Source organism: Drosophila pseudoobscura, chromosome X (assembly GCF_009870125.1).
Source record: "Drosophila pseudoobscura strain MV-25-SWS-2005 chromosome X, UCI_Dpse_MV25, whole genome shotgun sequence".
NCBI classification, from domain to species: Eukaryota; Metazoa; Arthropoda; class Insecta; order Diptera; family Drosophilidae; genus Drosophila; species Drosophila pseudoobscura.
In genome coordinates this window covers 11175939-11201506 of record NC_046683.1, presented here as the reverse complement: position 1 = coordinate 11201506, position 25568 = coordinate 11175939, and the positions used below count along the sequence as shown (strand labels likewise).

The window sequence follows — 25568 nt, the reverse complement described above, 5'->3', positions numbered from 1 at the left end:
GGCCCTACTTCTTAATATTCACATTTACAGAAGCAACGAAGCGGTTCTAGCTCCTTAAGTAAGCGTCACGTAAGCCCTTACCTCAGCGCGTGATGGCTATCCATCTATGCCATTAAATATGCCTTTTAAATAGAGACTTATAGAAAGTATTTTGCATTTTGTTTTCAGCTTTTCATTTTTGGAACAACGTTGAAAAACTTCTTAGCGAGGCCCTTAAGTTGCATACGAAATTCCTTAAGTGCTACCACATCCTGTTTGGTTTCTGCAGCGATGATGCCAAGAACTCCCCGCACTCTTCTTAGGCCCAACCCAAGTGAAAGATAGTTATTACAGTTTTCTACTAGGCATTTAATTTTCAATTTCAATTATATCCAGTTTTTTGCGGTACAGGAAACTACACACGAATGTAACCTCGTCGATACACACATCTGTAGTCTCCTATGCCGAATTTCGCAGGTCCTTTCCGATTCTCAAAGAAACACACACACACATTTCACATCGAATCAACATAATTGTTTCTTTGACAATCAGTAAGGACGTATAACGTTTCCAATATACATATATTTCTTGTACAGAATAAATATAATTTTTTCTTTGCCAATCAGTAAGGACGTATAACGTTACCATGTCATTCGTTATTCTGTACAAACAAAATATTGTTTTTTTTTTAATATGTTTGGACGTATAACGGTTCTATATTCAGTTCGTTATACAGAATAAACAAATTTTTCTTGTTGTATTTTTTCAGTTCAGACGTATAACGGTCTACAGACGCATATTCGTTATACAGAAAAAACATAATATATATTTTTTTTGGATGTGCTCAGACGTATAACGTTTCCATTTTTCACATATTTTTTTTTTCGCGGGATTCTCTCGTCGCGTATAACGGTGCTTTTTTGACTTGCTTGTTTTTTTTCTATGGAAATGCTTTTTTTGCTTAACACTTTTTGTATATATTTCTTTCTTTTTTTTGTTTCTTTCTTTTTTTCGAATTTCGTATAACGATGCGGCAAGTCTTTCATTTGGCAATGTTTTTTTTCATTTCCATTTCGAATTTACGGCGCGCTCACGCTTAGCCGTTTTGTTTCTTTTTTTTTTTGTTATACGCAAATTCGAAATTTTCTGTTTCGGAAAACGTTTCAAGACCACGAAACGCTTCGACGCGTTTTCCGAAACCCGAACGATTGTGTGTATGCGATAGTTTATCTGTGTGTTGATCAGTGTGGGGACTGTGGTGTGGGTGTCAGGAGTCTGGGGTTTGGGGCAGTGGAAACTAAAAAGGTGGAAGTACACATATTAATGGAAAAACTGGAAACTTGGGCTTGAGTGGGAGCACACAATGGACGGGGGTTATCAAACAGACAAAACAAGCAGAAACAGAAACAGGTGTCCTCCAGGCAGAACCTGAAAGTTTTACAAATTGTTTGGTTAGCGGACTCTTCTCTGAGATGTGGCAGAGCTTCTTGGCTGTGGCCGGTTGAGGGTGGACGGGATCGATGGTCCGGAATCCTTTGGCTCTGCTTCCATATCAAATTCAGGCGGGAGAACGGTCCCCCAAACAAACCCTTCAGCTGCAGGACATTTCGCCTAAGAAATTGACTACTTAACAAACGGAAATTTTGAAAATCACAAGGCTCAGCTCTAAGCAAGTCACCAATAAAGACTGCATTTTTTGTAAACGGGTTCTGATATTCAGTAGTGTTTTTTAGCGAATTTTGGGGGCAAACGTTTCGCCGGCCACCATCTAAAGTATTGCGTTGCCTCTGCGGTTATGTTCACACGATTTGTCATAAGTCATAAGTAGGTTTCTTCATTATCAGCATAGATTGTGACAGTTGCCTTGGCAAACCAACTGCAGGTCGAACGATTGACCAACAGAGGGTTTTTTTTTCATTTTGCTCACAATGAGATCTTTTATTAAAGATCGTAGAAAGCTTCAATACATTTTGTATTATTTTTTCTTATGACAAATCGTATAGCGATTCAGCATTAATTTTTTTTGCTTTTTATTTTATTTGTTTACTTGGCTTTCACTTTTTTTGTATATTGTTATATATTTTATTGGTTTATTGGCTGATCTGTAATCTTCTATGATGGGGGCCGGCTGGACGGTTGTCCAAGGATCGACTAGATGTTTCTAGACTGTGCTATGATTCAAAAAGTTGGTGATTTTGGTGACTTAACTTGGCTTTTGAACCCTGCTGGAGGCGATCTAAAAGAATGTGTGGCTGATGTTGTCCTGCAGCTGGGCGGAGAGCTCTGAGAGTTCCGAACTCCCTGTGAATCTATGCAGTGGCAGCTTCTTCTGGTCGACAGCAAAAGCCAGCGACTTGACTAGACTAGCACTAATTTGTAGGTATACCTGAAATACCTATGGTCCCCGCACCCTGGTCCGTTCCCTGTGGCTACCAGGCAGCAGCTCTTTCCGGGCGGAAAGAAATCATCGCTTGAGACCCGAGAGACTTAACTCTGACAATATTTAGATATAGGCCATGGGTGCGGCTTGATGAGGTGAGGTTTGAACGTTACGATGAAACTTGCTAGTTTATACGATTATTCTTGATCACTCTGTGAGGATGTTAGGTTAGAGCACCTGCCTGGGCAGATTTTTGCTCTTGTGCTTTATGTTAGAAGCCTATCGCCCCTGGCAGCTATCCCGATCTCTACGTTTCGACAGACCGCCGTCGTGCCTGCGTGCGTGCGTGCATGCGGCGTGTACGTGTGTGGGGAGGTGAGCACGCCCACTGTTATACACATCAGGGATGCGTTAGCTTTCTTGCGGGATGTGGTTGTATTGCGTTACCGCTCTTATTCGGGCTGTGCAAACTGCTCTGTGGCCGTCCTGCTCTGCCGCTTTCGATGGAATCGTTTGGCCGGCGCGACACGAGTGGCTATCCTTTTCATTCCCATGACCAGTCATGAAAGAGAGGAGCGTACTCTCTTGGTCCCTCTCACACATGTTGCTATCTCAGTCGCTTTCACGTAGTGCCACACGAGTGCTTGCACCGCTTTGGTAGAAGTATGTGGTTACGCTTCGTCCCGCACGATGTTCGCGTGTATCCCGTGTGGCACCAAGTGAACGCTTTTCAGTCTTTATATTCGCCTCTCGCTCGCGTCGGTCAAACTCTTCCACCGCCAGCGGTACTCTTCGATTCTGTGGGCCCTTGCGGGCCCCATCGCGGCCATAGATGCAGTTGCAAGCATTGGTTATGAGGCAGCGCCCACCAGCCGTCACACCGCCGGTGCGCACCACCCACGCCGCTGCAGTCCGACTCCTGCCGCGCCCGCAACTGCGAGTCGCCCGAGGACGCTGCTGTATTGAGCGCCACCAGGGATGGGCGCCAGAGACCCAGGGCCATGGCCTCCTCTGATCGATTAGGGGTTTTCTTGCTTGATTTATCGGTTGATGGAGCAATGGGGTGATGCTAGTGAGTGGGTGATTCTGGCCATGGCCATAGGTGAATATTGCAGCACAAACAACACGAAAGATCTAGGCTGGGAGCCTGGAAAGTTCCACTGCCATGGCGTCACAACCCGTCCCGTTGCGTATGTCTCCTTCTGGTACAGTTGCACTAAGCTCACGAAATCCCCACTTAAAAATTTTCACAATCAAAAAAACGCACTGGTCCTCAGTCAGTCGAGGTCACTGGAAAAAAATGGAAAAAAAAAGTTTCACTTTTCTGTATTCGTTTCTGGTGTCTGCAAAATTCCTTACAAAGGTTCCCTGGTGTTCTCCGCGTTCGCCATGTCGCTGGCTAGAGCACTTTTAATCGACTGATGCTCGACTCGGTGACGGACTCGGGCTGGTAGCCTCGGTCTCCTAGGCCACGCCATTGTTGGGCCAGGTAGGTGCACATTCGCTTCGGATCCCATCCCCTAAGCCGGTAGTCGGCTTGGGTTCCCAGGGGTTCGTCCGGGGCCTCTTTTCGGCGACCCTCCACCTCTTTTGTGCAGTTGCAGCTGCCTCGGGTCAGGGCCTTTTCTTTGCACTTAGGTAGTTTTCTTCGCCTTCATTTGAGGCCTGGCTCATTCGATTGCCTGAGAATTGGATTTTTCTCTCTACCTTTTTATAATTTTCGCTGCTGGCAATGCCGTGAAATTGCATCGTGACGTAGCGCTTACGAGACATATGTCTGTATAGCCACAAAACTATATTTTTCTTTCACTTTACAGCCCCCCATGGAGCTAAGTAACTAGCTCGTTGGTTACCCACTTGGATTATGCCCAGAACTCCATTTTTTCGCAGATAATTTAACGCGTTCATAAATTTGCAAGACGCTCTCCTTTTCTAGGGATGATATGTGGATACATCGATAAATATACTTTATAATAATATATTTGCAGGTTTATATATTTTTTGTTTGGCGAAAATATCAATAAGGACTTTTACCTGGCATATATTAACGGAACAGCTAGTTTTCTGAATAAAAAAAAACTCTACACTAATTTTTCACTTGTTTCATTATCCGCGACACGAGAAAGATTCCGTTCACATGAGCGACACTGAGCGAAGAGTCCCTAATATGCACGCAGTGGCGTTGCCAGATGGGGCCGCCCCACTGCAATTACAGAACAGAGTGTATTGATGCAAGGTGTCGCACAATGCCTGTTACTGCACAGTGGTATACATTTGTTGTATTTCCACCGATTATAGAACTTTAAATGAAGCCATCTTTATACTCGAAAATCAAAGAAGCGAAGAAAGATGCAGAAGATGTATATGTGTATATTGTTGATCGTCCACAATAGGGCGAAAATCTATGAAAATGCAAGAGAACTAGATAAAATCATATCTTTCAGCTTGAATCAGCTCGGATTATCACCATATCCAGACTGAAGAGACCAAATACCAGTGGCTATACGGATATGCGGAATGTACATATGGAAACAGCTAGAACCTTTGTGATTATGTGAAACAGGGACAGACGAAGGGAAGGAATATACTGGAATCATAACACAAGCTGAGTGGCGGGTATCTAAGTGGCGACTGGTTTTGGATAGGTAAGAGAAGCAATAAATAAGTAAATATGACCAGCTGTGCATATTTTCAGCTTTAAATCAAATTCTTTTTAGAGTTTCTGTCAAAATGTTGGCTTTTGAACCACTGTGCACTGCATGGACATGCCACAGATATTGAGTTAGTAAGTTAGTGGCAAGCAATTAAAGGCACTCGAATTATGGAAGTACCTTACCTTTGACAATTACACCTTGGAGCAGCACTCGTCGTGCGACCCCATTTTGGCGAACGACACTGTGCTGGCTGCAGCCTTCGGCGACCTTCGGGGCCCAGAACTGGACAGCGCCCTCATCCAGGCTGCATCTGGGCTGCAGCACTTCCAGCAGATACACACTTTTCGGGAAGCGACTGTCGATCGTGCGCAATAAACACTTATCATCCCTCATCCATTCTGCATCCAGGATGCATCCAGGCCCCTGACCTACAGCACTTCCAGCAGATACACACTTTGCGGGAAGCCAGTGTCGATCGTGCGCACTACTAGTTTTCTTCTCTTTCCAGCGAGGTGGCAGCACTGCCTATTAACATTAACATCAACATTAACAGTAACATTACAGACGCTCTAACAGTCACTCCCAGCGAACGTTAAACTTAATTCAAATTTAAAACGTAATTATTTTTATACAAAACAAAATGGGCACAATATAAAAGTTCAGAATAAAAGCGTACATAGCTACAGAAGACTATAAATACAATACAAAAAGTAAAATAAATACGAGAACAACTAAGACTAAATTCGATTGAGGATTCGCTGAGAATAGCATTGATTAAGTATCAGGCTGATGAGGTGTTCAGGCTTCCGAGAAATCATTCTCGTAGGCATTGTTGCGATAGGACCCATATCCCGGCTCAGAATACATCCCACCCTCTTGTCGCAGATTGGACTTATCCTTGGACTGCGACGTGATCTCAGACGTTTGGGGCTTGCCTACAGACTTGACATCGTCTGGGATCTCGCTTTCCTGCGTTTGGTCCTTGTACTGATAGTTGCGGGCCAGCCAAAGGAATAACACCATGTCCACCAGCATGAGGCAGGCGAAGAGGCTAAACTCGCCCGACTGCGAGCTGGCGAGCTTGAACTCCGCGATTAGCACCACGATCATGTTGCCAATAGCCACCGACAGGAGCCAGCAGGCCTGCAGCACGCTCTTCATACTCTGCGGCGCTTGGGTGAATGAGAACTCCAGCCCCGTCACCGAGAACATTATCTCCGCCGCCGTCATGGCTACAATCTGCGGCAGCTGCCACAGTATGGATACCGCAGCCGGCGGCGGCACCACCTCCAGCAAGTTGGAAGCCTGCGAAAGAAAAATGTACACGAATATAGCAAGATTCATTCTGATCAATCCTAGACGGATTTGGCTATAAAAACATAGCCCGAGTTTCTGGTTGGGGTGTAAACTTCTTCGCGCAAATTTTTATATACTCACATAGCCAAGCTCTGCATCGCCGTTCACCAACAGGCTGTAGAGTCCCCCGTTCTTGGGCTGAAAGCTGGCGGCCCGCTTCCCATTGATATTCAGTTCGCCAAAGCCAACTTTATGCAGCTCGGAGAGACTGCGGTTTTCCATAGAGAGCGGTTGCAGCCAGTCGCCCGATCCTTTGAGCATGATGGGTCCCTCGTTCCTTGGCGTGTTGATGAGGGCCCGGAGCAGTGGTGGACTGTTGATGTTGGGAACACTGTTCAGACCGTCATCAAATTCTTGTAGCCCATTGTCGCCCAGGAAGTAGCTGGTAGCCTTGCCCGGGCGCAGATGTAGCTGGCCTTGAATCTTGGCGCATTTGCCCGCCGGATCATGGGCCGTGAAGGTGTATTGTGTCGGCTCCTTTACGACCAGCGAAAGATCGGACCACATATGCAAGGGATCGATGCTTCGGGAGGATGGGTCTTGTGCTGATGTCCTGGGGCTCAGGTTGCTGATGAACTCGTAGCGACAGGGCATCCCATTGTACAGTCGCAAATGGGCATTTTGGGGACTGTTGGGCAATGCGCCACTGGCGGCCTGTTCCATCTTCATTTCAAGGGCAGCGGACATAAAGAAGCCCAGGGCGGCCAGCAGCAGGCCGACAGTGAGCTTCTGGAGTGGCCGCCGCAGGCCGACCTTGGCCAGCAGGGGATAGATAATGTAGTCAAACAGTGGGATGAAGGCCAGGATGAGCAGGGGATTGACCACTTGCATCTGATCGGGCTTGATCTGGAAGCCCAGTACAAGGCCATCCATGCGCGTGGCCTGGAAGGTCCAGCGGGATCCCTGCTGGTCGAACAGGGCCCAGAATATGGGGAATGGGAGGTAAAGGATGAGGATCCTGGCCAGGCTCTTGGTCTCGTGCACCATCTTGGCTCCCACCGAGTGTCGGGCGTAGTCGAGGAAGCTGGGCATCGGATCGGTCTTGCGGAACTTGCGCCAACCCTTGAATGCATCTATTAAGCACTGCGAGACGCCGAAGATCATATTTCCCGTGGGCTCATTAATTTGGTAGCGCTTCTTCCCAGCCACAAAGATCACCACCGAGACGATCATAAGAATAGCAGGAATCCCGAAGGCCAGCGAGAAGCAGTCGTCCTCTCCGAAGCAGTGGACATCCGCTCGCAGAATTGGCGTCACCGTTGTCGAGATCATGGAGCCTGCGTTGATCGCAAAGTAGAACAGCGAAAAGAACTTGGCCAACTGCATGGTCTGCTGAGGCAACACGAACTGATCGCCGCCAAAGGCCGACACGCAGGGCTTTATACCGCCCGTTCCCACGGCGATCAGTATGAGGCCCAGAATGGTCACAGCTCTGGCGGGTGTCGAAAAAAGGATTCGATTATCTGATCAGCCAACGCTCGAAACTACTGTACTCACTTGGTTGGCATGGCGCTTAGCGGAATGGCGCCAAAGGACACTATCAAGGCGCCAACACTGTACACCATCGAAAGATACAGTATCGTCTTGTACTTGCCCAACCAGCCGTCGGCGATGAGGGCTCCGATCAGTGGGAAGATGTACACCAGCATGGTGAAGACGTGGAAGAGCACCGTCGAGGTCTCCTCGTTGTAGCCCAGCTTGTTGGTGAGGTACAGCACCAAAATGGCTGCAGGCAGATAGACAATGATTTCGGTCAGAAGGATGTGCAGGACATATCCCACTCGTACTAAGAGATGGTACTCACTGCGCATGCCATAGTAGTTGAAGCGTTCGCAGAACTCATTGCTAATGATGAAGCCCACCGACTTGGGATACGCTACCACTTCCTATGCGTCCGGGAGAAAGGGAATTACAAAATCCGTTAACAACAGCAATAATCTCAATCTAATTACGAGTCACATTTTCTTTATCAGATCAGCCCTATCTCTGCAGAACCTTTTCTTATCGATAAGAATGTTTCGCCTCACTCGGTGACTGGGCTATTTCTGATCAAAGTACTCACACACACACACAAGTATACCCTCGGACTGGTCAAGTAGAAACAGTTGTTGAACTGATTTTCTAGTTCTGGCTGAATGCTATTTGATATGGGTGTTCCGGCCTCTACCTCTATTGTTTCTGGTTGTCAAAGCCCTTCAAACTTTCTAACCATTTATTGGAAATTTACAGCTTACAGCTTGGAGTTTTTACAAAGGCCAGGTCATGCGAGCATAGGTTGATCTTTAGGTGGGGTTCGCAGTGAAAGCCTCACAATTAATTCACTTAATAATGCACAAAAACACTTTGAAACTTAAAAACTAATTGTAAGTTGAGGAGCATTGATGGATCTGCTGTTACCACACACCCATAATATCCATTAGCCCTGCGTTGGGGCCCATTTCTGCTAGGGTATTGCAGTGTCGGCCAGGTGTGGATCCCTTGACAGGCGTGTCTCTTTTGATGGCTTTTCTATGTTTATTCTCATGGTAATACGGCACTAAGTTGTCTCTCGTTTTCGCTAGCCATTTCGGTTTCGTTTGGCTTTCGATTCTGTTTTGGTTTTCGTTTGCCGCGTCTCTTGGCCAAGGTGAGCAACGGTGTGAAAACGGGTTATTTGTTTGGCCCATGGGGCTGTTGTTGGCTGTTGGTCCATTGATAGACGGATTGAGAATTCTGCTCACACCACGTCCTAGGCCAAGCAGACAGTCCCAGCTTGCTCTCTCTCTCTTTCTCTAGGTACCCCTCCCTCTGTAGCTAACTCACCTTTGCTGATTTGCAATTCTCTATGCCAACTGCATGGGTGATGAATGCCATAACAATCTTTATATAATGATCGCCAGTCAGAGTCGGAGATGCGTCTGAGGATTCCGTCTAGCGACTGCTTGATGGATGAACCGATGTTGGTCGTGTGCCGGGAATAGCGTTTGGAATCGAACTAAGAATGAGCTGATGCTGGCCTCGAGCTTTAAAGTTCGATTTGCCGGGCGCCTCCTCTCTGCCCCCTCCACTCTCTGCTCAGGGGCAGCAACAGTTGTTAGGCGTTGAGTTGAGCAAATAAATTAACAAACAATAAAAAAAAGAAGCTGCTGGGCGGAGCTGGGGCTGGGGCTGAGGCTGGGGCTGGGCAGATGATGGTGACATCAAAGCTCCAGCGGATTACAATGTAATGAGCAGAAGCTTATCGACACTTCAAGCGATTGTATGGGGTTTGCTTAAACCAGCAACACTCCAGGGGCGATGGCCCTAGGAGCTGGTGGCAAATGCATTTGCCCACGCGACGCAACTAAGTGGGTCAGCCACGTTGATACCCTCTACTGCACAGGTATGATCGTTCTTAGAGTGGCGAATCATTATACATATAATAAGACTGACATATGAGTGGGATGGTTGGAAGCAACACAATCTAACACCTAGGGACTGGAACGAACAGAATTAGACTTTGAGTTTGAAACTCATAGTTAGGTTTAGGGTATTTCGGCGTCGAAACCGCTGAAGAAAACCCATCTCCTTGATTTTTGTTTTGATTTTCGGACTTGGCGATTGATTCAATCAATTTGCGGGCAATAAAAGGATCCCGATTCGGTTGACACACATTTTGAAGAACGGCCGCGGCCATTCAAGGTCGACGGCGGTCGCTGTTGCTCGGTTGCTCGACAACCTTGGAAGCAGAATCAGAAGCAGAAGCAGTGGGAAAGTCAAAGTCAATGGAACCACTTTGTAAGCAATCTGCTGCTTATTCTGTATATAAAGTACTAGTAAATTGCATTACCATTACAGACTTACACATGTACATACATGTGTACGTGTATATAGCGTACTTTCTCAATTGACTATTGAAAGTGATAATCAGTGCATACATACATCCATATGTACATATGTAGATGGCACTACCCTCCCCCATTTCTCTTGATCTGTGTATTTTCTCTCTCTCTCTCTCTCTGCCTGCCCTTGGAGTGATTTCTTTTTATACCCGTCTAGAAGGTACTATTTAGTAAATTTCGCACTGTTTATATAATATATACATAGCTGTCATTTGAGCGACCACACACGACTTTGAGTAAGAATATTTGGTATGTATAATCTAACCAAACTTAAGGAATTCCAGCGTTATATACATATGCACAAGTGTGTATTCAAATATCTATGTTATGCATATGGAGAATCAAAATATCTTATCGGTAACAATAGATTTGAATTATTAACAAAATCTTCGGGACCCTAGGCCACCCGTCCTTCCTTGTCCTGTTTTCTATTTTCCCTCTTCCATGACTCGAATATCTAGCGTTCCTTCTCCTGCTCTCTTCCACCGAGCTGTTTCGACTTTTCTGCATTCCCGTCATTCGCTCTGCCAGTTTCTTGACTCAATTTTCCTGCATTCCCTAATAACCGTAACGGTACTCCACTCCACTCACCCCACTTTCATCCAGTTTCTTTTGCTCAGTCTGAGCTTTTGCCATCTCCTTGGCTGTTTTATCGTTGCCGCCTTCCTCTGCTCTTACTTCACAAGTATTGTTGTTCTCCATTACAAAAAAGGGCCTGTGCACATTACGGTACTCACAGAAACGAACACAGAAGCAGTAACACAGTCTTTTGGAATTTTATCAAAAGTCCGAAAATTCACGCACGTTCAATGATTATTTTGGACAACAATTAACAACCGGCGACACAGGTGCAATTAAGACGAGTTGGGTTGGTCGATAGTGACAAGACGATCACACAGCGAGCGGGAGAGCAGAGGCGGGGGTCGGGCCACGTTGATGCCAGCCGTAAATGAGCAGCACACAATTGCCAAACGATAAATGATGCTCTGCCCCCGTGTAAGCTGCGCTTTTAAAGCGCAGAAAGACAACGGTGGAGAGGAAACAGCGGACAACAGCAGCGCAGTCGGCAGCCAAAAAATAGACGAACAAGAACAAAAATCAAACTAAATTTTTAGATAAACAGCTTGCACGGGGCGAGAGAGAGCAGCAGAGCTGACTCAATTAACGGAGATCGGCAACGAAGCTTTGACACTGGCTTTGCTCTCGTAGCAGTTCGCTCTCTCTCTCTCTCTCTCTCTCTGTCTCTCTTGCTCTTAGAGCTTAGTGCAGCTGCGACGCAGCGCTGCAGCTGGCGTCAAGCCTCATTTGCACATCAGTCGTTAGCGACCCACTACACCCCCAGAGAGCTTTTGCAGTCAAGTTCAATGCTGATCAACAAAGCTGTACCCTTGATTCTTATTCTGTCTCTTTCTGCATCTGAATCTGCCGGAGCCCTGCGTGGGTGCAGCTATGACTCTCTTGCCTCAGGCACTACAGCGCTAAGTGTATTCCCCAAAGTAATCTAGCTTGCCTGGAACCCCCCTTATAACATATACTATCTAAGGATCCCAGGGGTGTTAGAGGGCTGCTATCTTAGTTTGGTTTTCTTTACGGCTTTGAGTAACTTTGAGTGGGACTTTCCCAGGCAGCTATAAATCTACCCCGGTCGTAAAGATTTACGATGTGCATTAGTTATTGTTTCAAGATTGCTGTTTTTCGCGTGAATCGAATCTCATCGCTCCGAGCTGGGTAGGGAATCGGATAGTTCGGCTTCGACTCAACTGAGCCCAGAAAACTTCATCAGTAACGCTATATATGTACAAACAGTCGATTCGAATCGATTCTAGTGCAGTTAAGGGGATAACGCGAGCTCCCCAGAACCACACACTCACCTCAATCAGGAGAGGTTTCTTGAGGTTGTCCATTGTATTTGTTGCATGGGGCATATGGGGCAAATGACGGCTCGGCTTGAGCACTGCAAGAATGGAAAAGATTCTAGAATTGGGGAGAGTTTTAGTTGGAAGACTCACCCTTGCTGCCAGAGTCGATTAGCATCAATTCCAGATTGGAAGTCTGAAAGGTGACCGCCGAGGACCGAGACCGAGACCGAGACGGGGACCGGGTCAAGGACCGGGACGAAGAGGTAGACATCTGTCGTTTGTAAGTCCCCTTCTTCATAGTGAGAATTTGATTTCAGATATTTCTGACAGCAGACACACGGCCTCTCACAATCAGGGACATAAGAGTAGTTCAAATTCAATTCATTGAGCAAACAGTTGATAGCAGCTTCGATATCGATCTATGTATGACGGGGTCGAGCAGTGCCTGCAACTCCTCCACTTGAGACATCGATCGCCCTTAGCGGTCGAGTAAAGCCATCGACTGTCCCAGTGCGAGTATCTGAACCAGGGACAACTCATCAGTGTCTTCATCGACGAGTATATCTTTATCTGTATGTGTATCTGTATCTGTGGAGGCACTCCAACCTCGACAGTTTGCTTTCGCTTAATATTTATAGCCCCGTTACCTCTCCATGCCTGGGGGCTAATCGCACTCCGATCCGATCTAATCGTCACCTGACCGATCGACCGATAAGACACCCGCTAAGGCTACTTGCTAGTGGTAGTACATTGTCAAGCCCTAAGTTCTTGTCAGACAGCCGTTCAAGGGCACACAGGATTGCTCCACAGCTGGGGCAGTCCAAGATCGATCTGTCGATGCTTGTTGCATGCTGCAGATGCAGTTCCCCATTGAGCCTTACGTTCCGCTACCCATTAAAGTGATGGCTATCTCTGTGTGGTGTGTCAGCACGCAACCCGATCGACTGATACACATAACGTAGCCGTATCGTATGCGCATACTCTTAATGGCTTTAATTAAGTGTTACTCAATCGGGCGCATTGCATACCATAGACACCATGCAATCTCAAGCCGATCGGGCCTGGCCAGGCCGAATGACAATCGACAATAAAATCGAAAGCAAGAAGCACAAAAACAAAGAGTTCACTTATCGCCCAGCCACCCCTCTCCGGCCCCGGTACCAGCCCCTCGAGTTACAAAGCAATAATAATAACAACAACACTCGCACAATGAATGGCTTTTGGGCCATCAAGTATAGCCAATAGATGTTTATACTTGTTTCTGGGCATGGCTATAATGATAGCGAACAATAAATACTATTTGCAGTTATCGGCTCGGCGATTAAGTTCAGTTCATAAAACAAAACCGACACGAGCCCGGCCCGATTAGATGCCAATCGATGGGCGTAAGCGTCTCTGCTCTGAGCTGAATCGAACTGAATTGTTCTCCCATCGATCCATCTCATCCATCATCATCCTAATGCCTTTAATCCTGGAACAGCACTTGTAATCGTAGTTCAGGTATTAGATTGTAGATTCGCCATCGGCCATTGGGCTGGTTCTGGATGTCGTCTGTTCTTGTTGTGCCTGTGGCTGTGGATAAGCCCTAATATAGTACGCAGCTTAATTATAATACTGGCACAATCCTATCTAAGCCTATTTATAGATCGATATGATAACGGATATTAGCTCATGTTTTAGCCAAATATTCACACAAGTAACTATGTCTCCATGATAGTATGCTTACAATACAATGACTGTGTTCTTTAGAGCTGGTTTTTTGTATTCTTGATCGATTAAGTACATAATGCTTGCAAGGGCAATCGAACCTTCCATCCCCAAAATACCGATGAACCCTAAGATGAGCAGTACTGTGGTAGCTCTCCATCCCTGAGAGCTCTCCATCCACACTCTCTCCCCATTTGGCAGATATGTGCAGATACGTGATAGAGAAACGAAAATACTATATTTAGTAAATGACTTGACTGGCTCTCCCGCCCACCTTCGAGTAGGTGGAAACAGACGAGGCGTGGCACTGAGATAAGTTACTGGCAGGGCAATCGGGATGTACTATGTACGTATTTATGCACCTACGATACGATGATCTTGCGTCGTCATTGTCATTGTCATTGCTGAGAGACGGGTCATAAATAACAGGCGGGCACGGTGAATACCACCTCTCATTCATTACGGGGACACAAAAGAGCGAGGGCCGTAAATACTCGTACTTGCCACAGACTGTCGATAACACAACGATTAGGCTTATCGCAGCTAACGCTTTTGTCATCCTTCCAGTGCTCCAGCGACGTCGACAGAGGCAGCGGCAGCGCCAGCAGCAGCAGCAGCAGCAGCAACAACAGCAGCACCAGCACGCGCGCAGTCGCAGCGGGCAGCGGACAGAGCCAAGCAAAGCAGCGCAACAGTTAACGGCTTCTTAGCAAAGCTTGCAAGCAGTCGGCATCAGTCAGAGTCTGTTGATCGTCGCTTACGGACTTGGACCGTGCCACCACCACATCGATCGCACTGCACCGCAGCTTTTGTTTGTGCCCGTTTTTTTTGCAGTTGTTGTATATTTAGCTCAATGTTTTAATGTGAGTTACAGTGCGGAGCGGGCAAGGCAATACGATAAATGTACAATACGTAAACCTAAAGAGACAAAAAAAACTCAGCCCAGAGAAAACACACACACTTTCTTGTTGTAAAAACAAAATTTATGCACATTTTGCTACCTTTTTTTTATTGTTGTTCATTCTGACCGCTTTGTGTGATAATTGAACTCTGAAATATTTCGGGCAAAGGATGTCATATATGTACTTTTATGAAGCACGTCTTGCGAGTCGCTTTTTCTCGTGTTCTTGATTGAATCAAAAAATAAAGAAAGCGCGAGTTTATATCTAATGTACATGCAACACTATAAAATACGCGAGTACGAGTATATGTACATAAATAACAAATAAATACAAGTATTTCTATTCGATTTCAAGTGACGCGTAACGGATGCAAAGCGAACTCCAGCGGAATCCCCAGCACTAGCAGCACCAACATGACGGATAAGGAAAATGGTATTGTTAATTATTCTATAAATGTCCATAATTATACATGTGCATTGCACACTCGTAATTATATGGTTTCCGATTCAAGTGAGGTCTCCGGATTTTTGGTTAAGATTTCATTGGCTGATGCCTGGAATAATGGGTGGATTTCAATGGAAATACTTAGCAATTATTGCATGAATCGATGTGGAATTAAAGAGTACCAGAATTTATGGGGTTCTGTCTGTTAATAAATAAAATGAAATCCCTTCTTGAACACTGTTGACTCTAGAAATTACTCCGAAAAGGCTTGATCAGCCCCTATGTCCACTTCATCCTAGTACTCAGAGTACGAAGCTCTCCACTATCAGAGCTAAGAACCGCTGAGGCCCCCCCTGTGATAGCCTCCCACCTGGAGGCCCGTACTTATGTAGGCCGTTGAGTAACGAGCAGAGCCATAAAGATTACCTATACAGTGTACAGTGTACGATTATATTTATCTGTCAACACTTGAATCGGTATTAGTGGCAAACTGCAGACGGGCGCTCTTCAGCCTTTCCCCAGAACTGTGGGCCCTGTGTGCAGGCCTACAAAATCTAATCGGTCCGGTAGAGTAGCCTGAAGTACCGAAATCCGAAAGCTACTCCCCTCCTCCGACTTGGCCCAGTCGTGCTTTTACTGTCAGTCACTGATTGGGCCCAAAAAAGAGTTGCCAAAATTGGTCAATCGGCACATGCCTGCCTCTCCCCGTTTGGCATTGGCGCAACCCCGTTTTGTGGTGGATATATAACGAATAAATATTCGTATGTACATATATATAGCGTATAATTATATTCAGTCCGATAGTGGTGCTTGGGCTAGTGCGCTTGCACTTCAATGCCAGCCTACAAATCGGGCTAACATCATTTGCATATTCCTAAATGTCGCGATGTGTCGTCGAGGCGGGTGTGCGATGACTGCGACTGCGATTTAGCGTGGAATTCCCCTCCGACAAGCAATTGCTGACAAATCGCCGGGAATTGTGGGAGTTGTGTGTAATGCACGGAGTTTGCTTAAACCAATGGATGCTGGCTTTGTTTTCGCTATTTTATCTTACTGCCTTCGGCCCAATTAGTGAGCCGACTAGGCTGGTGCTGAGTGGTCTGAAGATTGTGTCATCAGTTGCTCAGCGCAGAACCTGGCCAACGTAGCTACTAGCTAGGTGGCTGGTCGGTAATTGTACATATATGTCGGGGCCAGCAACAAGACAATCAGCGTTACGCTACCGAATATTGGCTGCCATATCTAACCGATACCGACACCGTTGCTTTGATAGATATTGCCACATCCCCCGCTTGCGACCGCCAGCTTCAATCACACATTCCGGGAAGAGCAAACTGAAAAACACTCGAACATTGTAATTAAAATTGGCTCGATATCAGGTTGCTACCTGCCCGTCCCGGGCCCCCTATCGCCTACTGCCAGGCCGGGCCGGGCCGGGCCATAAACCCGAACAAACAACTGATGGCCTAATCGCTTGTAAATCAGTTGCAATCGCTCCGATACATGACAAACAAGTGGATAAGAACAGCCGCCGCAGAGCTGTTCTATGGTTCTTTGGATCTTTGGTTCTATGGCTCTATGGCTCTATGGCGATTGTACGCAACTCATTCCGTGGCGCTGCTAAATTTACAACCGCTACGCCGGCCAATCGGCAAACAATAGCAAGAACTACGGCCGGAGTGATAGCAGGAGCGATAACAACGATGGTAGTACCGATACGCAGTGTATGTACATATGCCTTATGCATGTACATATATCCTCATTCCACATTCCATGTCAGCCATCCGCCAGGCCAGTCAATTGACTCCAGGCATGCACGTACGCTCTGAGAAAGATTTGTGTGTCTGGGATTTGGGATATGGGATTTGGGTGCATCCGCACTGTAGCGATAACATTTCCCATTCAGGAAACATCTGAAATGTTTTTCAGATAAGTGGACAAATGTTCGAAAAAACAATTTCTAGTGTTAATCATGGGATTTTCGATTACGGTTCGACGTTGAGCAGAGCTGGATCCGCAGTAGAGTGACCTTCAAAAATAGTGACCCCATGCCGCTGGAATTTAAATGCAATTTGAAGAGCGTTACAGCTCCGAGTCTCTCTTACTAAATCCCTTTCTTTTCTTCTTTTTTGGGGGGGAGGTCTATAACTCCATAAACTCCTGTGAGATGCACACTAGCCGTGGTGTCCCAACGGTGGCATTGACACACATCCAAATTACTCGCCAAACACGTACATATACTTGTATGTGGCATTTAGATACGACTACGAGTCTGAATGAATTGTCTGGCCGAGAGCCGAGGCTGAGAGTACTCGAGGAGCAGGCATGATTGGCATGCGTGCCTGCCCGAATTCCCGCTCGACTTCAAACAACCACCGCAGCGGACTCTAAACGATAAGTAATTTTATGTTAATGGATGTTGGATCACTGTCGGGGTTCGAGTAGTGTGTTGTGGGGCGTACAGCATTGTTTCGATGGTTTATTGATGCCTCTAATGGCAGTCGTAAATGCTGATAAAGCATCGATCGATGTGCCACAGGGATTAGCCCCATGCTGCCGTTCAATTCCAGACGCAGACCTAATAAAATTCATTCAGTCATTTCCGTCTGTTTGGATATTTTTGGAATTTCCTTACCGACTGGTAAATGAAAGAATTTCCTACTAAAAAACACTCGATATTATGATTATTGATCTGGGCTGAATAGCACTCGTAACTCCATCGATAAGGGCAGGCTCATTATCAGACCAGACTCTTCCTGGCTGCCCACTGCTCGGTGCACAGTGGGATTTGGGGCAGTCGCATCTGGTTATCTGTAGATGGATGGGCAAGTGCCCGCTTGTATTTACATGGACATGTGTATGTCCATTGGGGGAGCCAGTATCATCAACATGCGGATCAACTAGAGCGTCATTGGGCTCGAGGCGAGACGAGACGAGGCGAGGCGATTATGGCGTGGAAAGCCGTAGTCCAGGTGAGCGATGAGAGAGCTATCAGTCGCGTTATCTGCCACGGCTGTGCTCAGTGTCTGTGGCAATGAGGGGCTATGGTTTTTATGGCTCTGCATCTAATGCGGGAAAATTTATGCCAAGCCACCGAATTCACACGCCCCAGGGTGGACGCACTCCCAATATAGACCTGCTAGATCTCTTATCTGTTGGATGGGTGTCAAGTACAAGGCTGTCTTTTCCATTCTGATGAAATTCTGACGAAGCCTGAGTCTCTAAGATCAGTAGCGATTCGCTGGCCAAAGCAGACAATTGGAATGGAATCCGCAGCGGAGATCGTGCCGCTCCTGGGTGGGATCGCTTGATGGTTGTCAACGGATCTCCCTTGATTAATATACCTTTTCCTCCACAGAAATACTGCCAGCCGCTGAGCCCAGTGAGACAATTACCCCAGCCGCGGCTCCTGTAGTCCAAGCTGCCCCCACAACCCCACCCCCAACCGAGTCAACCCCGAGCGATGCTCCGCTCGAGGTCCCTGCCATTGAGGTAAACGCTGAAACTGCGGCAGCACCCACGGACGCAGAGCCAGTGTCCGAGTCCAAGGCTGAGACCAATGGCAAGGCGCTGGTAGAGGCCAAGAAGTTGCCCGAAAGCGAAACCCAGCCGGAGAAGAATGGCAAGGAATGGAAGGAGGACAAGGACTTCAGCAATGTTGCCGAGGCCGAAGGACAGGTGAAGGTAAGATAATCCTTGCTACTTGCTTATCCCGCCCGCAGTTCCTCTTAAAATCCCCCCTTTCTTTCTGCCCATCCCCCAGAAACTTCCGTACCCCAAATCCGTGTTCTTCATCATCAGCAATGAGTTTTGTGAGCGCTTCAACTACTACGGAATGCGAAGTGAGTTGCCAGGATCCCCAGGATCCACATGCAGATGCGGCCGACTAGTACTACCAATAATTGTGCTTCTTTGCAGCTGTGCTGGTGCTGTACCTGAGCCGTCAGCTGGGATATGCGGAGGACACGGCCACAGTCGTCTTCCATGTGTTCACCATGTTCGTGTACTTCCTGTGCGTATTCGGAGCCATCGTCTCGGACTCATGGCTGGGCAAGTTTAAGACGATACTGTACCTGTCGATGGTGTACATCTGTGGATCGGTGCTGCTGACCCTGGGCGCCATCGGGCCGCTCAACCTGCCCGTGGAGACGTTTACGATGCTCGGACTGGCACTGATTGCGCTGGGCTCGGGCGGAATAAAACCGTGCGTGTCGGCCTTCGGGGGGGACCAGTTCAAGGTGCCAGAGCAGGTCAAGCAGATTACCTCGTTCTTCTCTCTGTTCTACTTTTCGATCAACGCTGGTTCGCTGATCTCGACGACGGTGACCCCGATCCTGCGCGAAGATGTATCCTGCTTCGACGACATCAACTGCTATCCACTGGCCTTCGGCGTGCCCGCCATCCTCATGATCGTCTCGGTTGTGATCTTCGTCCTGGGCCGCTCCCTCTACAAGATGAAGCCCCCGGCGGGCAACATGGTGGTTCTGGTTTCCAGCACCATCTGGACGGCTATCACCACCAAGTGCAAGGAGAAGAAGACCAACCCAAGGGAACACTGGCTGGACTACGCGGACAAGAAGTACGAGCGCCATCTGATCGACGACGTCAAGGTGCTAATGCGGGTCCTCTTCCTGTACATACCGCTGCCCATCTTCTGGGCACTGTTCGACCAGCAGGGCTCACGCTGGACCTTCCAGGCCACGCGCATGGACGGCGACATGGGCTCCTGGGACATCAAGCCCGACCAGCTGCAGGTGCTGAACCCTCTGCTCATCCTGGTCTTCATACCCCTCTACGACGTGGCCTTCTATCCAGCCCTGAGTCTCGTGGGCATCCGGCGACCGCTGCAGAAGCTGACAATGGGCGGCATCCTTGCCGGCATCGCCTTCATCATATCCGGCGTGGTGGAGCTCAATCTGGAGGTAAGTGCGATCCCCGATCGATCTCTGTTATGGCACCTGCACCTGCACCTGTACCAACACCTTCTATCTATCTATCACCGCTCTCTCCACCTTCTCTTTCGTTGCACGCTTCGTTGTCGCTGTTAGAAAACCTATCCCGACCTACCCTACAGCCAGAACATCCAGCTGCGCGTCTTTAACACCGAAAACTGTCCCTTGAGTTTCACCAGCAACCTGGCTGGAGCCGAGAGTTTTGAGGTGCCCGCTCTGGGAGCGTACACGAACAAGGACCTGTATGTGGAAGGCACCTGGAATTTCGACTACAGTATCAGCAGCACGGACCCCAACTGCCAGGACCCATTTGACACAGAAATTAAACAGCTGGCTGAAAAGAAGGCCTGGTCGTTGTTCATCAACTCGCAAAATATTACCCAGAAAATCTACTGGGAGGAGGACTTCGTGGACAAGCCCTCCGAGAGCCATCCGCTGGTACGGACAATAGCAAATGTGCCGCCTCAGAGCACGATCGTCTGGAAGAACGCCAAAAATGGCGATGTGGCCTACGAGCAGTACGCCAACGAGACGCTGCTCACACGGGTCTATTCCGCCAGCTACGCCGTGTCCATCGATGATAACCACTTGGGCTTCGTCGAAGTCCACGCCGGAGGAGTGTACACGCTGCTTGTCAGACAGACCGGCGCCAATTCGTACGATTACGAACTGATCGAGATCACGGAATCCAACTCGATGAACATCCTCTGGCTGATACCACAGTACGTGGTAATGACCCTCGGCGAGGTGATGTTCTCCGTCACCGGACTGGAGTTCTCGTACGCCCAGGCGCCACCCAGCATGAAGTCCGTGCTGCAGGCCTGCTGGCTGCTGACCGTCGCCTTTGGCAACGTCATCGTGGTGATCATAGCCGAGGCGGCGCTGTTCGATTCACAGGCCAGCGAGTTCTTCCTGTTCGCAGGCCTCATGTTCGTGGACATGTTGATCTTCATGGTGATGGCCTACTACTACCAGCCGAACAACCCTAACAAGGACGACGAGGTGCAGCCACTGACTGGCAATGCCAAGACCGAGATTCCACCCCTCGAGGATGGTGTCGAGAACAAGGGCAAGGACATCAGCGAGTAGGCTCTCCTGCTGCTCCTGTGTTGTGTATTATATATGTATATGTGTATATGTCAATCCCTACGATTACGATTACGATGCGATCCATATAGCCTGTGTCCATTTCCAATCTAAGTGTAAGTGAAGCTCTGTCGGGCTGTTGTTGCATATGAGAAGACATTCATTTAGTTAATCTAATAAAAAGAAAACTGTTAGAAAGCCCTCGCCTCTTGCCTTTCCTATGTACTCTGCTGTCTACCCCCTGTGTCTGTGTATCTGTGTATATTTATGTGTGGTTCTATCTAATTTTATTGCATCTGAACTATAACCTGTATATACTGCACCACAGATATTTAGCTGTACTTAGATGGGATGAAATATTTCATTGATCTAACAAATGCATCGAAGAAAATGTATTACGGGAAGCTATTTAATATGTGAATTAGTACACAACATAAATATATGGATACATACATATATACTAGGGAGCAAGCTCACTGTAGCCCTGGCAGCCTCGCTTCACTCGATCGCTCGAATATCGGACGACAACGACGATCCACAATTTTTGTATTTAATAGGGAGATAAGTATACATCTATGACTACCGGATATGACACTGGTTTCGAGTGGGAAATGCAGTGTTCTGATTCTGATGGAACTAGTTCCGTTGATTACCGTTAGAAAGTTCATGATTGTTCCGGGCTAAAACTATTTGCCTGAAGGTTCCCTTCAAAAATTGATTCTTTATCCCAACGAACTGGTCTCGAACTTTGCAGCAAACCTACCCTGTCATACCCAGCAGCGGGAATACCCAGTTACGGGTCTTCAGCGGCATTCCCGACTGCTCCTACCGCTTCAGCACCAATCTGAAGGCCCGCGAAAGCTTTACGCTGCAGGGGCTTGACATGTACTACTCGGGTAGCGTTGCCACCAGCAACGGCACCTTCACGCTCAGCTACACCATCGAGAGTCTTACCACAGGTGAGTCCCCCCCCCCCCCCAGGAGTCCCAAGAAATTTTAACATAACCCGCTTGATGACCACCGAAAGATCAAAGAAGCGATCATTTTGAGGAGGAATATAATATAGAATACTAGATATATTATCCACTAGTTTAAATCGCATGGCCTATATTCGAGTGGGAACTTAGGAAATCATAAAAAATATTTACCACTGGATTGAATATTGAACTTTAAAAGAATCTATTTAGTAGGTATGCGAACAGGTGGTAAAGTATTTTTCATAAATGCGCTTTGATCTTATTTACAAGGATCTCAGTGAATCGTTGGTTTTCTGAATGCAAAGAGAGGTTTGGTTGTCATTGAGAACTTAATAACAGATTTAAGGGGAAGTCAGAGCAGAGTGACTCTTATTGATGCCGATCAATAATACGTACTCGCACTATTCAATATTCCACAGGCTGCACAGAACTGCAGGATGGCACCCAGGAGCTTTACGAGGCGACTGCACACACACTCTTCCTGCGGCCGGCGCACGCCATCACCAAACACTGGTACGCAGACGACGTGCAGAAGTCCAACCGGTCGCAGTCCTTCGTCCGGACCCTGGCCAATTTGCTGGCTACCACACGTGTGGTGTGGACCGAAGAGGGCAGTGGCAACGTGGTCCTGGACATGCCCGCCCGCAACCATGACCTCTACGAGCTGGTGACCGGACACTACAATGTACAGGTGGGGGAGCAGCCACTGACCAATGTCAGTTTGAGAGCCGGCGGCGTCTACGCGCTGATCGTAGCCCAGAGCCGGGACACCTTTGTCTCCCGCATGTTTGAGGTCACGGAACCCAACTCGATGAACATCCTCTGGCTGGTACCACAGTACGTGGTTATGACCCTCGGCGAGGTGATGTTCTCCGTCACCGGACTGGAGTTCTCGTACGCCCAGTCCCCACCCAGCATGAAGTCCGTGCTGCAGGCCTGCTGGCTGCTGACCGTCGCCTTTGGCAACATCATCGTGGTGGTTGTGGCGGAGCTAAAGTTTTTCGATTCACAGGCCAGCGAGTTTTTCCTCTTCGCGGGTCTCATGTTCGTGGATATGCTCATTTTTATGGTGATGGCATACTTTTATATACCCTACGACGAGCAAGAGGCAGTACGACGCTGAGTGTCGCTGGTAGTGGCCATCCTTATAAAACTATTCTATAGGTTTCAAGTTAGTGAAGTTTTGGGAATCTAATAATATTCTTACTAAAATAATGAACATTTTAATAAATGCATTAATACATACTGACGAACTATGCAGGCGAAAATGTCGCTTGTCTTTTTGACACCCCCACGCGGAGAATTAAGTACTATACAAACAAAAATGGATCAGATTTTGCACTTAAAGATAGGAGAATCATAATGTTATATTTAAGGAGAAAGGGTATAGAAACTTCTATACGCAGGTTTTTTTTTTTCGCCCACAAATCGTACTTACGTGTATCATTTATTCCGATACATTGAATTAACATCCTTTTCGCTCATTCACTTTCAAACAATTTCTATTTGGCGCGCACCACTCGCATCCAGTCGATAGTATCGATAGCCGAACTTGAATCGGGTAAGGACCTCTTTTACCCGGTTGACAACAATAAGACTAATTCCATACACAATGTTGCGGGCAACATTACCTTGTGAACCGTGATTTAGTCAAAATACAATATTTAAAGTTGTTAAAAATTTAGAAAATGTATTCATCGATGGGATAAAGCTAAGTGGGAAAAGCTGAGAGCTCTAAATAGCTTGAAATATTCGACGGAAAATAAATTTGGCAATACCCGGTTCACAACAAATGAGTCCCATTCCATATGCAAACATGCTGCTAATTCCATGATTACATACCCTGGGGGAAGTGAAATCAAGGCAGTGAAGGAAATATGTCATCCCAGGCTCTAATTGATGCAGAAACTAGTCAGTCTTTGTTTTAAACGATATTTTGCAGTTAGTAGTCTTCTACAGAGACAAAGAATTGCTACAGGGATCATGATTGATTGATTTATATACAAACACCTAATCAAATGCATGAATAGGCCTTAAAAATGCAATCTTACACAAGGTCTTTATTGATTACGTTGGAAAGCAGCATGGAAAACAGTATCTTAATATAATAATAACGAAATAGGGTATACAAACGCACATACCCTGGTCGACAACAAATGAGTCTACAAATACCAGCAACATTGACGTCACAGCACTGCGACTGTTGAACATTTTTGTTGAAACCGTGTTATTGTCAAAAGAAAAGATTTTCAAGTACTTAAAAATAATTAATCTTGATCAAAATTGATTCATTAATCATATAAAATTATCTGTGCAAAGCTGAGAGATCTATATAGCTAATAACATTCGACGGAAGATAATAAACGAGTATTTATTGGTGAATAACCGGTTGACAACAATGATTCCCGGCAACATTAATTTTCATACCCTAGGGAAAAGGATATTAAATAATTGAGAAAATGTTTGTCATCCCAGGCTCCGTAGGTATCAGGATCGAGATAAATATATACAAGATACTAATAAAATACATGAATATGTCTAAAACATATCAATTAGAGAAAAGGTCTTTAAAAATGACGTTTCATTTTTATATAAAATTAACATAGGGTATACAAAGGTCTATGCGCGCATCATGTCTCCAAATACCAGCAACATTGCGACTGCTTTTTTTGTTGAACTATTTTGCTTGGCCGTGAAATCGAGAAGCATTGTTCCACAACATTGCGCGGATTGACCAACCTTTTGCATACCCTGGGGAAATGGATGTTATAGAACTGAGAAAATGTTTGTCATCTAATGCACCAATAAAGGCCAAAACTAGTCAGTTTCTGTTTTGAAGGTATTTTAACGATATTTTGAAGGTTTTGGTCTTCTTACAGACACCAAGAATGGGTATCGGGATCGAGATATATTTACAAGACCCTAATCATATGCATTAATATGTCCAAAACATAACAATCTGAGATAAAATCTTAACAAATTACGTTCTAAAACAGTTTCTTCATATTATATTAACCAAATAGAGTATAACTGTGCCCAAACACCGGTTGATGTGACATTCCATACTCACTTACGTTACCACTTTTTTTTGTTGACCTTTTTTGTTTAAACCTTGTTTTCTACACTATACAATAAAATAGAGTACTTAATCAGGTAGAAAATGTATTCATTAATGGCCTAAAATTATGTTGGTAGAACTTAAGGTTTTAGTTAGGCAGCATTGTTCAACGGAATAAAGAAATTGAGCAATTGGAACGATTTTTCTCGTACGTTTTATTACGTTTCATTTGTTTGACCTTTTTCGCTAAAACCTTTTTTTACGCAAAATACAATAAAAGCAAGTGGTTAAAATACGCCAGTTAAGTAGAAAATTGATTCATTAACCTGATAAAATTATGTTTGCATGGCTAAG

The 25568-nt window shown here is 46.4% G+C and overlaps 2 protein-coding genes and 1 long non-coding RNA gene across 9 annotated transcripts; 1 reads left to right on the top strand and 2 right to left on the bottom strand.

The window, feature by feature from the left end:
- Positions 1–854: 854 nt before the first annotated feature.
- LOC26532183 (uncharacterized) lies at positions 855–5210 on the bottom strand. 2 transcript variants are annotated; one of them, XR_001452839.2, is made up of 4 exons: positions 5196–5210; positions 4394–4562; positions 3719–4291; positions 855–3649 (listed from the first exon to the last, which is right to left on the bottom strand). It is a non-coding gene; the product is annotated as an uncharacterized lncRNA (long non-coding RNA). The 2 variants fall into 2 exon arrangements; XR_004469858.1 differs by lacking the exon at positions 5196–5210 and having other exon boundaries at positions 3719–4286; positions 4394–4536.
- Positions 5211–5665: 455 nt separating this feature from the next.
- On the bottom strand, positions 5666–12401 carry yin. 3 transcript variants are annotated; one of them, XM_015186303.2, is made up of 6 exons: positions 12239–12401; positions 12101–12183; positions 8174–8255; positions 7867–8095; positions 6451–7801; positions 5666–6318 (listed from the first exon to the last, which is right to left on the bottom strand). In XM_015186303.2, the coding sequence occupies exons 1-6, from the start codon at positions 12384–12386 to the stop codon at positions 5812–5814; spliced, it is 2400 nt and encodes a 799-aa protein (XP_015041789.2). In that variant the 5' UTR covers positions 12387–12401; the 3' UTR covers positions 5666–5811. The 3 variants fall into 3 exon arrangements, with proteins under 3 accessions (XP_015041789.2, XP_015041788.2, XP_001354922.2); XM_015186302.2 differs by lacking the exons at positions 12101–12183; positions 12239–12401 and adding an exon at positions 10821–11237; XM_001354886.4 differs by lacking the exons at positions 12101–12183; positions 12239–12401 and adding an exon at positions 9172–9287.
- Positions 12402–14439: 2038 nt separating this feature from the next.
- LOC6901555 (peptide transporter family 1) lies at positions 14440–23405 on the top strand. 4 transcript variants are annotated; one of them, XM_015186304.2, is made up of 7 exons: positions 14440–14658; positions 15052–15129; positions 18500–18825; positions 18905–18983; positions 19060–20063; positions 21934–22138; positions 22576–23405. In XM_015186304.2, exons 2-7 carry the CDS (start codon positions 15111–15113, stop codon positions 23277–23279), a joined length of 2337 nt encoding a protein of 778 aa, XP_015041790.2. In that variant the 5' UTR covers positions 14440–14658; positions 15052–15110; the 3' UTR covers positions 23280–23405. The 4 variants fall into 4 exon arrangements, with proteins under 4 accessions (XP_015041790.2, XP_002134229.2, XP_033238725.1 ...); XM_002134193.3 differs by lacking the exons at positions 21934–22138; positions 22576–23405 and adding an exon at positions 20190–21380 and having other exon boundaries at positions 14452–14658; XM_033382834.1 differs by lacking the exons at positions 14440–14658; positions 15052–15129 and adding an exon at positions 18304–18438.
- The last annotated feature ends 2163 nt before the right edge of the window (positions 23406–25568 follow it).

Bases quoted from the DNA above. Each gene is read 5' to 3' on its own strand.
- yin (XM_015186303.2), bottom strand. From the start codon at position 12,386: ATGAAGAAGGGGACTTACAAACGACAGATGTCTACCTCTTCGTCCCGG. The intron at 8,256-12,100 runs GTGAGTGTGTGG...CCGGACGCATAG, and splicing joins AGAAACCTCTCCTGATTGAG to GAAGTGGTAGCGTATCCCAA. The intron at 7,802-7,866 runs GTGAGTACAGTA...GACACCCGCCAG, and splicing joins CTAAGCGCCATGCCAACCAA to AGCTGTGACCATTCTGGGCC.
- LOC6901555 (XM_033382833.1), top strand. From the start codon at position 18,405: ATGGAATCCGCAGCGGAGATCGTGCCGCTCCTGG. The intron at 18,439-18,499 runs GTGGGATCGCTT...TTTCCTCCACAG, and splicing joins GGAGATCGTGCCGCTCCTGG to AAATACTGCCAGCCGCTGAG. The intron at 18,826-18,904 runs GTAAGATAATCC...CCCATCCCCCAG, and splicing joins AGGCCGAAGGACAGGTGAAG to AAACTTCCGTACCCCAAATC.